The sequence below is a fragment of the Dermochelys coriacea genome, chromosome 8 (assembly GCF_009764565.3).
Source record: "Dermochelys coriacea isolate rDerCor1 chromosome 8, rDerCor1.pri.v4, whole genome shotgun sequence".
Lineage (NCBI taxonomy): Eukaryota > Metazoa > Chordata > Testudines > Dermochelyidae > Dermochelys > Dermochelys coriacea.
Window position 1 is genome coordinate 4641626 of NC_050075.1, and position 15933 is coordinate 4657558.

General features: G+C 41.7%; 1 protein-coding gene across 1 annotated transcript in view; it reads right to left on the reverse strand.

Moving 5' to 3' along the window:
- Window positions 1-15933, reverse strand: part of GALNT10 (polypeptide N-acetylgalactosaminyltransferase 10) — a 132012-nt gene that overhangs the window by 28170 nt on the left and 87909 nt on the right. Inside the window, exons 5-7 of the mRNA XM_038415015.2 lie at window positions 8281-8466; window positions 5479-5662; window positions 4459-4576 (exon numbers count right to left, since the gene is read on the reverse strand). Of these exons, the coding sequence (XP_038270943.1) occupies window positions 4459-4576; window positions 5479-5662; window positions 8281-8466 (488 nt within the window). The remainder of the gene's footprint in view (window positions 1-4458; window positions 4577-5478; window positions 5663-8280; window positions 8467-15933) is intronic.

The window sequence follows — 15933 nt, forward strand, 5'->3', positions numbered from 1 at the left end:
CAAAAATGCTCATGCAAACTGTTAAAGGAAAATTGCAAATTAAACCACCGAGTTAAACACAGATATGAGGTTGAATTCCCTCTAGGGCGTAAGGGGGCCTTCTTTACAGAAATACATTTTAACTAACCTTTAAAAATTCATTCCCTCTGTCTATGAAATCCACTGCCACTTCCAGATTCACTGAAGATATCTCAGGATGCACAATTTCATGGCAACAAAGGTAACAGAAGTCTCATGGGTTGCAATGACACCATTTTTGCTCAACAAATTCATGCACCACACAGACCCGTGTCTTGGGCTCAGGCAATCAGCAGTGGTTAATAGAACCTTCCCCAAGCCAGGTGAGTCATCACCATCAGCCACTTACTATTCCAAATGTTTGGGGCTTATGCAAAATGAGAGCGGTCTTAGTCTAGCTCTTAGCAGTCAAGAGTGCTTGGTTAGAGACTACACCATTCTCATCTCTGGCTTCTCTAAATCAGGACTGAAACACCAACTTTTAAGTGTGGAGATGTCTGCATAGCCATTGCCCATACTGTGCCTGTTCTTTGAAAAGGCTACTTCATTCGTCAGAGTCTACTGATCCAACATTCTTAATGAGTTTTCCACTGAGAAAACAAAATGAAGCCAGAGTTCTGCAGATGTCAGGAAGGAGAAAACAACATGGGAGGTGAGAATTTTCACACACTTTCATGGCTTCAGAAGAATGCAAGATTATAAAAGATGTAGGTATCTCAACAGCATTAAAGCATGGCCAATAGAGCGTTCCCTTAGGTCATCCTCAAATGTCTAAAAGTTTAACAGTCACAACTGGGATAAAGAATAGCCTCATTCATATGAAACGACCATTGTCAGAGCCTCAAAAACATGTGCACTGCCATCCTGGATTAGACCAGTTCTCCATCTAGACCAGCATCTGGCCTTTGGCAGCAGCTGGGCACTTCAGAGGAAATGCAAGAAACCTCATAGCAAGGAGAAACGTCTTCCTAATACACATCAGATATAAGTTTGTGCCCTGAAGCATGACAGTTTATATTTAGAGATAAAAAAATTGCAATATAACTATGTTCTTACTGTCCATATATATAACCCTCTTATGAATCCCACCAAACTCCTGGTCTTACTGATGTATGGTGGCACTGAGGTCCACCAGTTAATTATGTGTTGTGCGTAAACACATTCTCTTTTTATCAGTTTTAAGTGGCAGGCTCCTTGATGGTCTCTTCTACGTGTATCATGGAAAATAGCAGGCTCCTATCTCCCTTTTCTTATGCCATCCCCTTTTTTATACCTCACCTATGCTCTTTGCTCTGCCCTTTACACCTGGTCTCAATCTTTTCAACCCCTGGTCATATGCAAGTCTTTCCATGGCGCGAGAAGGGGAAGGGTTTGGTTTGCAGTACCCATCCTGCACTTACCCCCTGAAGGGGCACAATTTCAGATTTCAATGGGGGGGGGGGGGAGTGCAACTGTCAGTAAGGGCTCAGGGGCCACTTAGGTCTGAGGAAGCTCTTGGATTTTTTGAAATGGCAGAGATTATGATGCCAGAAATGATTTAGATAATCTCCTCCAGTTTTGGTATGAACTCTGGGCCAGATTCTTATGTCTGCCTCCCGCTTTACCCCCATTTCCACTCCCACCCCCTGAAGTTTTCCAGCTATTTGTATATAGATAAGCACCCAAAAATAATCTGGATCCCGTCTTGTGGTCACCATTTTAAGTAAACTGCAGCTGTCTCCTGGATAAGGGTGCGGGGTCAGAACAAGAGAAAAAGGAGAGAGAGAAAAAGTGGGTGAGAGGACAATGGCCATAAGAAGAGGGGAGTACGGCAGAGAAGAGATGATCAGCTTGTTTTCATGGTGAAATGTGGTCCTTTAACCAAGTAGCAGTAGCTGCTGCTGTTGGGGTACTTTGGCTCCAAGCAGCTCCTACTTCTGAGGTGCAGCCACCAAGTCAGGGTGAAGATCCTGAAGATTCTGCCTCCCTCAAAGCCCCACATCACTCCACTCTGGGCTTCCCCCCCCCCCACAGTTGCTGCCACTACCTGATTCAGCTGTTTGAGAGCCTCTGAGGAAGAACCAGAGGTGACAGTTCCCCCAGTGGCCCCCGGAGCTGCCCACACACCAGGGTGCAGAGACCCCAGAGGAAACCACCCTCTGTTAGGGCTTGGTTACCAGGCTCCCCATTCTCTTCTCCCTCCTCCCAGGGCGGGGATGGCTCATCAGACTCTGTGGACAGGGGGAAATGGGCTGTGCCGTGTTGGGAAGGTGAATGCTGCGGCTGAGGGGACCCCATGAGTGGCAGATTCCCCAGCACCTCCTGGGGAGCAGGGAATCTCTCCAGGGCCAGGCAGCGTCCATGTCACAGAGGGAGCCTGAGAATTAGCACAGAGCCCCTTCCTCAGCGGCAGCCACCGAAGATCCCCTGCCCCATCCCCATGCCGTCAGGAAGGAGCCCAGAGCAGGAGCAGGCTCCTCATCCTGGTCTTGCAGCTCCAGACAATAGGATAGGCACAACAGGTGCTGCTGCCACTGATCCCTTCAATGCCTGCCCTCCCCCACCCAACTCCCAGGGAATCCTTCCTAAAATTAACAGGTGGCATGAAGCACAGGGGGCTGGTAACTGCTCACCCCATCTAAGTGGCCCCCCTGCATTAACTGTTCTTACAGCTCCAGTCCCGTGTGGCTGGCTGGGCTCAGCTCCCCACTCTGGACATTGCGACCACTAGGGTGGCAGCACCGCTCAGGTTTGGCCCAGCCCCCACATTCACGTGAGTGGCATTGTAATCTGGCACATGGAGACATCACTCAAAATTTGGCCTGGCCAGCCTTCCGTCATGATCCGGGTCAAACGAGCTCACTGTGATCCCAAGCACAGGTCGCAACGTCCGGAGTAGGGAACAAAGCCCAGCCAGACCCATGGGACCAGAAAAGCTGGCAATTCTTTTGGTGCATATTGTCAATCCTATTTTGGGATACCACCCGCAGGTTGAGAAACCCTGTTTTAGATGAATGTGTATTATTGATTTATAGAGAGGCATAATGTTCCGTATTTTCCAATCCAATATTACATACAGAGAGAGAGAGAATGAACACGAACACACTGCAGTTGCAAAGGCAAGCATCCAGGAATTAGGAAATGCCAGAATTAAAGTTGCCTGTGCAATCTCAGTTCAGCCCCCTTGTGTTTATGCATTATGTTAGTCTAATTACATGATTGCATACTACTTTTTCCACAGGACCTCTGCCTCATTCAATGCACACGATGGGCCCCCTATAGAGATGAATCAGGTTAGATAGTAAAGGAGGCTGTCTGTAGGACTAACTGCTTCCTTTACTGATAAAGCTGGAAGGTTCCCCTTCCTTTCACCCCCCCCCCCCCGATTCCAAGTTCGTCTCCTTGTCCAGCCAGTTCCAGTCTCCACACCTCTCCTCGTCCAATCTCAGTGTTCACACATTCCTCCCGCATTTCTCTCTCCAGCTCCCAGACCTTCCCCTCCCTCCATCTCCTCCAGTCCCAATCTACTTCCTTCCCTTCCCTGGTTCAGCTTTTGTCTCCTCTGCATTCAACTCAAATGGCTTTATTCTCCAGAAGGGGGTACCTGCTCTCAATTCCCATTTTGGCCTGCAGCGGCTGGTAGCAACCACCACAGGAGAAGCCCAGCTTCGCTCCTGTAGCCCTGGCCTGGAGGGGGCACACTCATCTATTCTGTGGAGATGGTACATACGCAGCATAGTCAGCACTAGCAGCTGTGAGGGAATGGAGCACGCTGAATGAGAATGGAATCTCTGGAAATTTTAGCTACTAAAAACCAAAGTCTGAGATGTGTCATTTTTCAAAGGCTTATAACTTGGCCAAATTTGCTCTCCTTGTGAAAATACACCCAAAGAGTACATTCCTCAAGTCCTGTTCCAGAGAACAGGGACACTAGAACTTTTTAAAGAAAACGCTGCCAGACACTTGTTTTAAACAACATGGGCAAAATGTATTTTCCCCTAACCTTGTTCTTGAACACAACAACTATTTTGGCTGGAATTTTCCAGAAATCATCATCCTAAGGAAGATACCCTGGCATGGAAAATTCCAGCACGAACAGTTGAAGTTTGAGAAAGCTATATGCAACTGAAAACAGGACCTTGTAATGAGAAATGTCAAGCAACCTTACTAATAGGTGGAACTGCAGGCCTCGCTTATATTGAATACGGGTCCTAAAATGGACCCTGTGGCACCACACAGGTAATATTTTGTCACATTTCAAATTGACCATCACTAATGCTTTGTTTTCTGTGTCTTAACCAGTTTAAATCGTGACAGTGCTATCCCTATTACAACCACCCATACCTTCTGAAAGTCTTGTTATATACACACAAGAGTTAACTTTTGCTCCAAACCTCAGAGAGCTTCTTAGTTTTCAAGATCTTTTCAAAGCAAAAGTAATTTTCAGAGAACATAGCTCACCTTAAAGGATATTTCATACTGTTCTCCTCCCCATATCTCCAGACCTGCATCATACCCTCCCAGCTCCCAGAACCACTTTCTATCGACTGCAAACAGTCCTCCAGCCATTACAGGAGACCTTAAGGAAAAACCAGACTCTGTATTACAAACATATTCAAGATACGGCGTTTCAGCTGAACATTAAGAAAAACAAGATACCATTAATATTTCTCTCACCACCCACTCCTAGTGCCTCTGCACCTGTCAGAGTATCTACCAGTTGTCCTTGCTTTACAACCCTTTCCCACTCCTTGCAACCCAGGAGGATTGGACAGGGCTCCCTTCGGAACCAGTCAACGCCACTCCTCATATTGGCTACTTGGTTCACTGTTGAGTGACACAAGGAATTCCCTCTTCTGGAGGGAACTTCAACATGTTACATATGCAGTCCTCCTTGCCCTTCCAGCCTGGGAAGCAAGAGACCAGAAATCAAATTTCCTAGCACGATTGCTAAGTTTTTGGGCTTGCAATCAAAAGGTGGATCTTCAGGTTTTTTTGAAGCAGAAATTTGACACAATTCTATCACCCTTTAAGGCTGGCAGGCACAGCAACAACGAAACAGTTTGATCCCAAATGATTGTTTCTGTAATCCACAACAATCATCAAAATTGGTCTAATTATTATACCGGGTTTTCCCTGAGAATGACATATGAGCTATTTGTTAGTTGTTAGTGTCCCTAATGCCATGTCACAAATGTATGTTCCAAGGATCTTGGTAACAGATGACTACATTAGACATTACAATTTTCATTAACTTAACTTCTGCAGAGTTTAGGTTTCCAAAAAGTATCCATAGAAGGAGACTGTGTCCACAGTTCTTGGTCTAAATGAAACGTATTACCCAACAAAATAATCAGCTGCTAGAAACAAAGGGTAGTTTACCACCAACTTGTGACTCCCCGTACAACAAGGCATAAGCAACCCTATAACAGGGCACCTTTTGTTAGCCATCTGTCACCACTCTGCATTTCAACAACTTACTCAAAGGGGTCACTAGAATCAGGTTTCTGTAATTCAGGAGGGATAGGGATCCGCTTGTAATACATCTCCCAGTCAAATGCCCCTCGCATCGCATCTCCAGCTTGGGTCTCGTATCCAAAGTGGTCATGGTCAATTACATCAATCATTGGGCACACAATAGTCTTGCGGTTCCGAGCAATGCGGTCTGAGGATCACAGAAATAAATTAGTAAGCATGTGGCTATTGGCCCCTTTCATCAATAGTTACAAGGAAAGTATCTACAGGTATGAAGCCAATATTAAAACAAGAGCCTCCTTTATCTCATTACCACAGAACAACCACCATACAACTAGTTATAATTTTAATACCATAGTCCAACTTTTATGCATCACTAAACACCTTCAGATCTAGAGAAGCTGTCATTACAGAATGGGTGAATTTTCTGCTTTGTTGTGTTTCTATTTTTTCCTTAAAAATTGCATGTCAGTTCAGTATATATGAACATGAGGAACCAATTATATTGGTCAGAATTAGGTTAGAATTCTATTTTCCAGGTAATGTGCACCTCAGTTCTGACCTGTGCAATCATTTCCCCTCAAACTAAAAGGGCAACTCTGCACTGCATAGGATGGAACTGCGGCTTTTGTAGACACACCTGTGCTAGCTTTAATCTAGCTAGCTTGCATACAGGTGGCAGTGAAGATACAGCAATAGAGATGTCAGCATGGGCTAGCCAACCAAGTAATTACCCAGGATTCTTGGGGAGCATGTACAGCCCACACTGTATTGAAACCACACTGCTGCAGCTTTACTGCCACCATTACCTGAGCTAGCCAGGTTAAAGCTAGCGCAAGTATGTCTATACGAGCTGCAGTTACATCCCATGACTGTAGTGTAGACATACCCTAAATCTTCTCTTGGGCAAAGGCTACATGTCACATCAAAATATCTGGTGTTAAATTGATGTCATAAATACATATATCATAAGTTATATGTACATGATATAGAAAAATTAGGCACTTACTCCGGTAATAGCCACCCTATGGTGTGAGAGAAAAACCTGAATGCATCACAAATGGAAACAAAAAACCTGGATAACTCCCCACCCTTCTGAATGGTCCTCTGCCACTTAAAATGCCAGGCTAAACAGACTGTCTTGCATGTTCTAAGGACTTTGCAGAGCCCACAAAACTCATTTTAACAAGTGACCTGAATGAGACCCCTTCTGCACTGTGCAATAACCCATTATGCTACCTAACCCCAATAAGCTTTGAAGTGTCGTGCCAGAATCTGGCAGGAAGTGATTCAGACTAATGGCATAACTAATCTTGGCAGGCTCTAGAAACATACATCTGTGCCTCCCCTCAATCTTTAACTCCAGCTGAAAAATACTGAGACAGGATTAGTTCCAACCTAGACATCTGGAACTTCTTCAATATTCATTTTAACAAGTTTTCTTAACTAGAAGTTAACTTTAAGAACCAAAGTGGCAGATAATATATTGTTGATTCCAAGGAACATCTGTAACAAAAATGTTTTATATTTTTAAATTAAAGCATACTGTACATGTTCTCATTTCAAAGGCATTTGGACTACTTTTGTTTCCATTCCCTGGGGCTCAGGAAGTCGCAAATGTTTTACACCATGCAGAATTAATACCAGACATACAAATTGACGGGCCGTGAAAGTAACAGCATTGCTATATGAGAACCCAGACGACAATTTTTCATTTCAGTTCGTGACTGCATTTTTTTCCATCTCTTGGTGTTACTGTCATTATTTGCTAGACAGATGCCACGTTTCACCCCAGAGGTGGCTGCATTCCCATGGCACATATGTCACTTGCAATAGGCTCGTAGAGCAGTCTGATATTCTTCAGGATTAAAGATGATATATAAAACTGCATTGCAACCTTAAGTAAACTAGATGCTCCCAGATGCACACACTAAGTCACGTGGCTGGTTTAGTAAGCACAGTCTTTCTGGTCCTACAAGTGTTCTACTGGTCACATGCAAAAAACCCAGGTTTAATGGTCTCATCCTACTTTCCATTTGGGCATTGCACAAAACTAACTTGCAGTTTGGCACAAGTAGAGTCTCATTGAAAGGTAGGTCCAGAATTAGATCAGAAGGGGAATGGGGTGCTGCAGGTCAGAATTAAGATACACAGGAAAAAAGTCAGTTCACTTGAAAAAGAGAACATTGTCCATTTAATAAGATACATGCGAAAGAATTTACCTTATGAAACTGCAATCCTTTTAAAGACTATTTTAAAGACCACTTTGTAAAGGATCACACACATTCTAGGTGTACATAGCAGCAGTTCATATTATCTATAAAAATGATTTTCCACGTTTGCAGATTAAATATATTTCCATAGAAACAGTCAAGAGCTATTTAAAAACTACAAGCTTAGTTTTATGTCCTACAACTAATTTCTCTTTATGAGCTGCTGAATGACTACATGAATGGTTTGCTCTTCCAGCAAACTATAAATTATGCAAGAGTTCTCTTAGTGGGGGGGTAACAGAACATGATCTCTGCTTTTAATTAAACAAAAAAAACTGTTTCGGGGGGAATAGTGGGTTTTATGACTCTTGCATAGAGAAATGCATTGTACTGAAGACTACAGGTCGCTGATAGCTTTCCCAGGATTTTCTTTAGAAAGTCAGTTTTCCAGATAGTCATTTATTTTCTCCTTTGGACATTTCTGAATGAGAAGACAGCAGCCTGGACATACAATAAACCATATGCCGACATCTGTCACCAGCTTTTTACCAGGCTGAAGATCAGTTTTGGGAAACACTTCAAACAACCTCCTTACCTAGCAGAGGTGGCAGCCAGTTCACATTGGCCTCGCAGTGAGAATCCAAGAATGTGATAACATCTCCTGTTGCCACAGAGGCCCCCAGCATTCGAGTTCTTATTAGCCCTTCTCTCTTCTTGGTGCGCAGGATTCGGACATTTGGGAACTGGGCCATGTAGTCTTCCAAACGTTTCTTCAGATGTTCTGGGTAAAAGAGTAAAGTTAAAGAAGGTAATAATCACTCCTTAAGATGTAGCTCCCTCCTTAGTTGTTAGCTGTCCGTTGAACATGGTATTGAACAGCCTTTCAACTAATACACTAATAGGAAAGAGTGTCCAGGCAAGATGGAAGTAGTATGAGTAATCTTTAAACTGTGGATTCAAAGTTTATTCATGGATCTGGACCTCTGAAGTTTCCATGAACTCAGAAAGAGAACAAATGGATGGAGGAGCTTAAGACTAGAAAGAAGCTGGGGGACAAGAGAACACACAACAGAGCAAAAGCTAATTAATAAAATCTTGGGATAACAATGGAACTATTGACCAACAGCAGGGTTGCTCATGAGAGTAGGAGACCAAGCTTTTCCAGGAACTGGATCTGGATTAAGTAACTCACTATGCCACAAAAGCACAGAAAGAGCACTTTCAGAATTGTATACAACACTTACTGAATTAGTTTTTCCTGAATTTCTTCAAGCAGACAAAACACATCCACTCACAAATATAAACAAGCAAAAAAAAAAAATCCTCAAGTTGATTCTACAAGCTGGGAAGGTACAGAGATCATTACTGAATACCTGTTTGCAATTCAGATGCTACAGCGATGGGGCCACACAATTGTGACACTACCCCTATGTTCACTACTTTACAAAATGAATCCTAGTTTTGTGACAAAATGTGCCTTGTGATATATCATTTGAAAACTCAACCTACTGATCATCATCATCCTGGTAAAATGCGTGTAGCAACATTGTACGTAAAGTTACAAGATTCTGCTGTATGACATTGCTGAGACATGTTCCAAGCTTAGAAAAGCAGCCCAAATCAGTTCTTCAGAAACAAAAGGTTAGCCAGTACCTGAGCCAGGTGTCAGTATAATCAAGTGGAGTATTACCGGGTTAAGCAGCCATTCTTTGGCAGGAAACAGGGGTGTGAGTGAGAAATTTACATCTTGGCAAACAAACTTGCGGTCGCCTGAACACCAGCTGGAGATGATTCTCAAAGAGAAATGCTATAAGAAGGGAGAACCGAGGACAAAATCACCTCTCCCCCCTCACCTCTACTCACAGCATTAATGTTTGAAAGACAAAAGGAGTATCACTGAGCTGGGGGAGGGATCCTGGCTGAAGAAACCAGCCAGATTGCAGTGATCATGTGGCGAGAAAAACTTTTGCTTTAAGTCCAGCTTGTTAAGTTAGGTATTAGTTTGCATTTTACCTTTTATTTCTTTGTAACGAATTCTGACTTTTATGCCTTATTTCATGTAATCACTTAAAATCTATCTTTCTGTAGTTAAACTTATTGTCTCATCTAAATCAATGTACATTTTGACAGAAGTGTCTGGAACCTCTATTTGAGATAACAGGGTTTGTGCATATCATTTCTATTAATGAAATGGACTTTCTATGAGCTTGTAGTTTGAAGGAAAGAGCTGGGCACATTTTTAGGGACAAGTGTGGGACAAGGAATTTGTTGGTGTCATTCTGCAATATAATTCAGGAGTGGCTGGCTGAAGTCATTCATATAATTCAACTGGGAATGAGTTTGCATGCTAGAGTGTATGTAAACTGAGCAGGAGTGGTCGTTCTCACAGCAAAGCAGTGTAGAAGGCACCCCAACTGGAGAGTTGAGGGGACACAGTTGTCCAACAGTCCAGTTTGTATCCTGGGGAATGTCACAACAAGTTCCTACACAGATGAATCAGTTCAGCTAGCCAAGGATCCCCTCCCCCCCCGATTCACCCCAATCTTAATCTAGTTATTCTGCTTACCATTTGGTGCCCAGAAGCAAACTTATTCTCTTTGTGTATCTTGGATTTTATTTTGGGGGTACAGGGATCAAAGGTGGAGATAATCTTGGGAGTTACAGTATACTTTGCATCTCACCTTTGATGCTGCCAGCATCTGCAGTCACTCAGAACTAGCCAAAATCTGCTCTTGAATTCCCTTTAAATATTTTGAGTATTTCTTGTGCAAACTTGACATTTTTCTGTCTTCAGAGTCCGATTTTAAATCTCCAACAGATTTAATAAGACCAAACTCACTTTGGTGTGTGTCTGATATATCTGTATAGCTGGAGCAATTAAAATAATTTAAAAAATTAAAAAACAGGTTGGTCTGCTTAGTAAAACCTTTACTAATTATTGCTATCTAGCTAAAACTAATACCCTTCCCTCACCCTTTTCAAGTCACTTTTGACTAGATCCTCTGCAGCAACCAGGAATCAATTTTCTCTAATTGAATGGATAAATCATTCAAAAAAGCGACTCTGGGAGACCAAACACTCATTCCTCATGCAGCATTGTGTAGGCAGTGACTGGTAATTAAAAAAATAGTACAAAACCACAACCATCACTCATTTAGTGCAGCCATATCATTCCGTGCCATAATTGGAAAGAAAAAATTCCCCACTCTGTCCAAAAGAATTACCCAAAGCCAAGTTCAAGGTATAAATTGTACCTTGGTTCCAGTAATCTAAAAATCAGAGTAAGGTAATTATCATCAAAACATCTGATATTGAGTTACACACTAATAAAAAAGGAAGAGAAAAGCAGGAGCTATGCATCTGATCCTCCCAATATTGACTTCACAGGGCTGCAGTGTTTTCATAATCAGGCCCTATGGTAATTACTGCATCTAAATCAGTTTCCTCCACAAAACAAGTGGATCTTGAAAAATTGCTGAAATTTCATAGAATCTAAAATATTCAGAGGTAATTATAGAGCATCTCATTGTTTATGATGAGGCACAGGTGAATAAAATAAACATCTTTGATACTTAAAGAATTTGTGCCTGGTGTTTATTTCCTACTTGCATTCCAATGCCTTGTACGCACTAGCATTTTCTTCATGTCTTACAGTTCTGCAAATCAATGTAGCTTCACCAGTTGTGGCACTTGCTGACACACTAGTGGAGACCAGCTTCCAGCATTTCCACACCATGTCACCTACAATGCTGACAGATGGATCCCTTAAAGGCAGTCAGTCTAGCACTGACTTTGGCAGAGCTGAACTAGGAATTATAGCAACCACGGAACAATTTAAGAACATAGCATTGGCACATTTTTCCATACGAGATGCGACTGTTGTTTCTATAGTAACCATGATGTCAAAGAGAGATAGATAATTAGCAGCAGCTAATAAATGAACAGTTAAGAATTAAAAACAGTTTATGTGAAGTTACTCTACTAGGATAAGAAAGAGAAAGGACATACAAGTAGCTAAATTTCCAGAAGATACCAGCTGTTCTAATCCATCTAGATTCCTATACCAGACCCTCACTGTAACATCAAAAGGTCAAGTTCTTTACCCTGAAAACTAAATGGAGGGTGAAGAGCCTCTAGCTCTTTACTCCTTTGTCAAATAATTTAAGCAGTGTAATTTATCTTTTCCTAAATGCAACCAGGATGCAATCCAATAGGTGACATTATGGGTAGCATTATCTGAATGAGAGACAGACAGACATAAGTGGGCTTTGAAGAACACCACAGTGTCCTGCTGTTTGGCTGCATTCATAAGAAAGGCTAGCTTGCAGGAGACAACATTTGAAGCACCTTCCAGTTGTGTTTTATATTCTCAGTCTCATGTTGGGAGGATAATAGTGTCTCATTCCCAACCATCAAATAATAAAGTGAAAAACAAAACAAAAAGAACAGTAGATTCGAGCTATCAGATCATTACAAAGGTGCCTTTCTTCACTAGTTGTAATAGTCCCTCAGAAACCTATAACTCGGGAAGGTTCTCTCTCCATCTGTTATATATCTTTAAAGCTACCCATTACTGCAAAGTTGGTCATAACTGCTTAGCTGCTGTACCAGAACCTGACCTACCTTTTGTCAGGCAAAGCACTGTAAACTAGATGTGACAGAAATTGTAATTTCCTGGACAAACCATATTAAAATTAAGTTTAAGCGTCTTAGGACTTTACTGTACTAAAAATGCAAAACATTTATGTATTATTGAAGGATTATATGTAATGTCACAGGAGGGGGGAAGGAAAGAGGCATTATGAGCTTCAAAGGACTCTTAAACCATGTGCCAGACAAGAATGAGTGTTTGAAGTTAAGTTTCCCAAGAAATCTCTAGGGGGAGGTGTATGCAAACACCCTTTCCATTTATGCAAGAACTCAGCTCCTCTGAGGCGGGGACCTTTGTCTGCTGATCACCTGTTACTTAAGGACAAGATCAGTGATCCAAACTGTATAAAGGAGCAACTCACAGATTCATGGGGATGCTTGTTCTGTGCTAACAGCTGTTATGAACTTCTGATGTCAGAAAAACCCCTTGGTGGGATTGGAAGAACTGATCACCTGCCAGAACTCTTGCTGGAGTTGGGGTGATTTCTGGTAAGTTTTTTAGCTTGTGTATAGGTTCTTTTATTGTTTTTAATGTTTTCTTTGTAATGCTTTCACCTTAAGTGTAACTCTGGGCAATTATGCTGTTTATAACCTCTGAGGAGAAAGAGAAACAGGCCTGCTTAGCCAATCTGACTTGCTGGAGAATCCACAGTATAGGCAGGGAACTGTACAGCTTGGAAATACCCCAGACAAGTGGAAGTGAGACACCTTCCCAAGAGAGATGGCAACTGGGAAGCTGGAAGTCAGAGTGGGTGCCCTTGGTGGACCACAGAGAGAGAATACAGGTGCAGTTGCCCTGAGCTGTGATGCTACGAACCTCCCTAACTGCATTAATGGATGACAGAGGCACTGAAAGACAGTGCTGCACAATAGCACATGCAGTATTGTTGAGGTCAAAGATGCAGTACTCTCCCCTTCCCCAATGCAAAGCGATGTGTCACAGCTGCCCCATCTCTAGCAGCCACAGGAAACGTCACGCATCAGCATAACATTTTATTGCAAGTGTAGGACTGTGGTTTATTGATGTGCAAAGTAGCAAGGTTCTACTATGCCTATGAATGTGGTTTCCCCTACCAAAAAAGTGATGTTGGGTTAATGACAACACTCATGAGCAACCCTGCAATAAAAATTGTGTTTTTCTAAAGGCAAAGAGTACAAAAATAGAGAAGGGAATAAGGAAAGACAGCCTGGGCTAGCTCTCCTTTGCTCTGATTGTTGGACCACATGATGCTCAGACACCAAAATTTAGATGAGACATCCATCTTCTGCCAAAATGATGACAATACTTTATATTTGTTTTTAAAAGAAAACCTCAAACAAACAAGTTAGATAATCACACAAGTTGCTACAAATACGGGGCTTTAAAAAAACCCAACTTCTTATGGCACCTTGACATGGAGTGATTTTTATTACAAGGGCAATTTAATGAATGGTAAACTGGATGAATTCCAGTGACAGCACGTTATGTGCAATGTAATTTAGCTGTATAAATGATATTATATATAGATTAAAAATTAAATTGGTAGCTTGCTGACAGACTAATACATTTGATACACAATTAATATATTAACATTACTAGTCAGAACTACTTAAAATCTTTTGCTTTATTTTGAGTTGTAAATAAAGATCTATACTAAGGAGAAAGAGAAGCTCTGATAAAATCATTGCTTTAAACTATCACTAACAAAATGCTGTCTGATTAAAAGATGTCTTCTCCTGGCTCAAATTTTTGTGGACTCATCCCTTCTCTTCCCTGTGTACAAAGTATCTAAGCATAAGAACTGCTTCCAAGTAACATGAAGTTGCTCACTGCTTGCAATACCGAAAAGTCTTTCCAGAATAAAAAGATTCCTGAGTTTACATGTAGGCTACTATTTCTTTCCTCAGTCAAGTGGCCCATAGCTATAGGGAGAAGGGAGAATTTTATTGCTCAGAAATGCCACCACTCTTCAGAAAAAGATTACATAAACTTAACTCACATGGAGTGCAGAGAAAAGTAGTTAAGTTTTGGGATTACTGTTTTTATTGCTTTTTTTAAAAAAGGCAAAGCATACTAGAATCCATGGCAATTTGAATTATTTCTGTCCTAAAAAGTGACTCTTACAAATGGCATTATAGGTTTCAGATTCATTGGATCTCAATTTCATAACATATATAAAATTTGCTCAGTCTGCCAGTAAAAATACATTTTCTTAAATCAGTAATTGCTCAAACCCTCTCTGCACTTTGACAATTGATCTGGATTCTTTCCATCTCATGCATCAACACCATCCAGGCCAAGTTATGCCCTCTGACACCTGTGTAAATCCACCAATTGATTTTACAGCTTATTGTAGTGTGATTGGGTTTTCAGAACAAGTTGTTTCCTATAAAAGCAGCTGGAAGAGAGCCAACAATCCCTAGCCTAATGTTGTGGGTTTAAATACAATTCTGGCAGATACACTAAGTCAGGAAAGATATTCAATCCACACAAGGACTGCTTTGGGGCTACACAAGGACTTTATTCACTTTAACTCATGCAGATCAGGTTAAATCAACTTTACAGACAGGAGCAAACCACTGTAATAACACAGCTCATAGTAGAAAATGCCTAGTCCATTCTTTATACCTCATCCCACTACACACCAATTGCTGGAGACCAATAATAATAAATAGCATAAACACATACTTAGCAGCGACAGTAAATTTAGCCAACTGCCTTCCTGAGGTACATTTACACATGCCTCCTCCCACCAAACAGAACATGCACACCCTATTTTTAGAGTGACCTGAAGTCGCACCACCTTAGGCTGCAATTATTTTAAGTCCTCTTAAACTAGTGTCAGGCTTAATAAGTGCTTAGGATATTTCAAGGAAGAGATAGGCACTTTAACAAGTGGAGCTGGTGTCTCAGTAGGCAGTTCTCTACAGTCAGCACTGACTGGGAAGACAGCAGACTCTTTCAGAGGAGACTTAAAACCGAACGAAATCTCAGAGGACAGTTAACAAGACTCCCAGTAGAGAAGGGGGAGGCAAGGCCCAATAAGCGTTTGCTACAACTGCAGTGATTCCTGAATATTTGGAATTCTAAGACTGCCATAGACAAGGAAACCACCACAATTTGCTGTTTTTGTCCTTTAAGGAGGAGAGTTAGGTGCTCTGAATAATTTGCCATTGCTCAAGCTGTTGGCCATTAAAATGAAATCACTAATGGCTTTCACCATTGAAAGGTGATTAATTTATTTGTTTGTGCTCAATCTATTAACTAAAAAAAACAACAAGCAGCACACTTAGAAGGTGCCATAGACACTTGAAGTCTGGTCAGGAAAACATCCTCTCAGAGGGGGGACACAAAGCTGAAAGGATCAAGATAGGGCCTTTTGGAGGCATTTTGGTTGGGACAAAGTTGAAGTACATGTACAACACTGACATTCCTTTGCACTGCACATCTGCTCCATTTGACAGGAAGCATGGGACTGACATTTACAAGAATCTTGATCTCAAGTCAGATCTGGTCTGAAATCTTGTGTGAGTTAGTTATGTTGTAGCTTTCTGTGGGAGAATGGGAATAAGGGGGGGAAGTCATTTTTCCTTTTGACACTGAAAAATAAGAGATCTT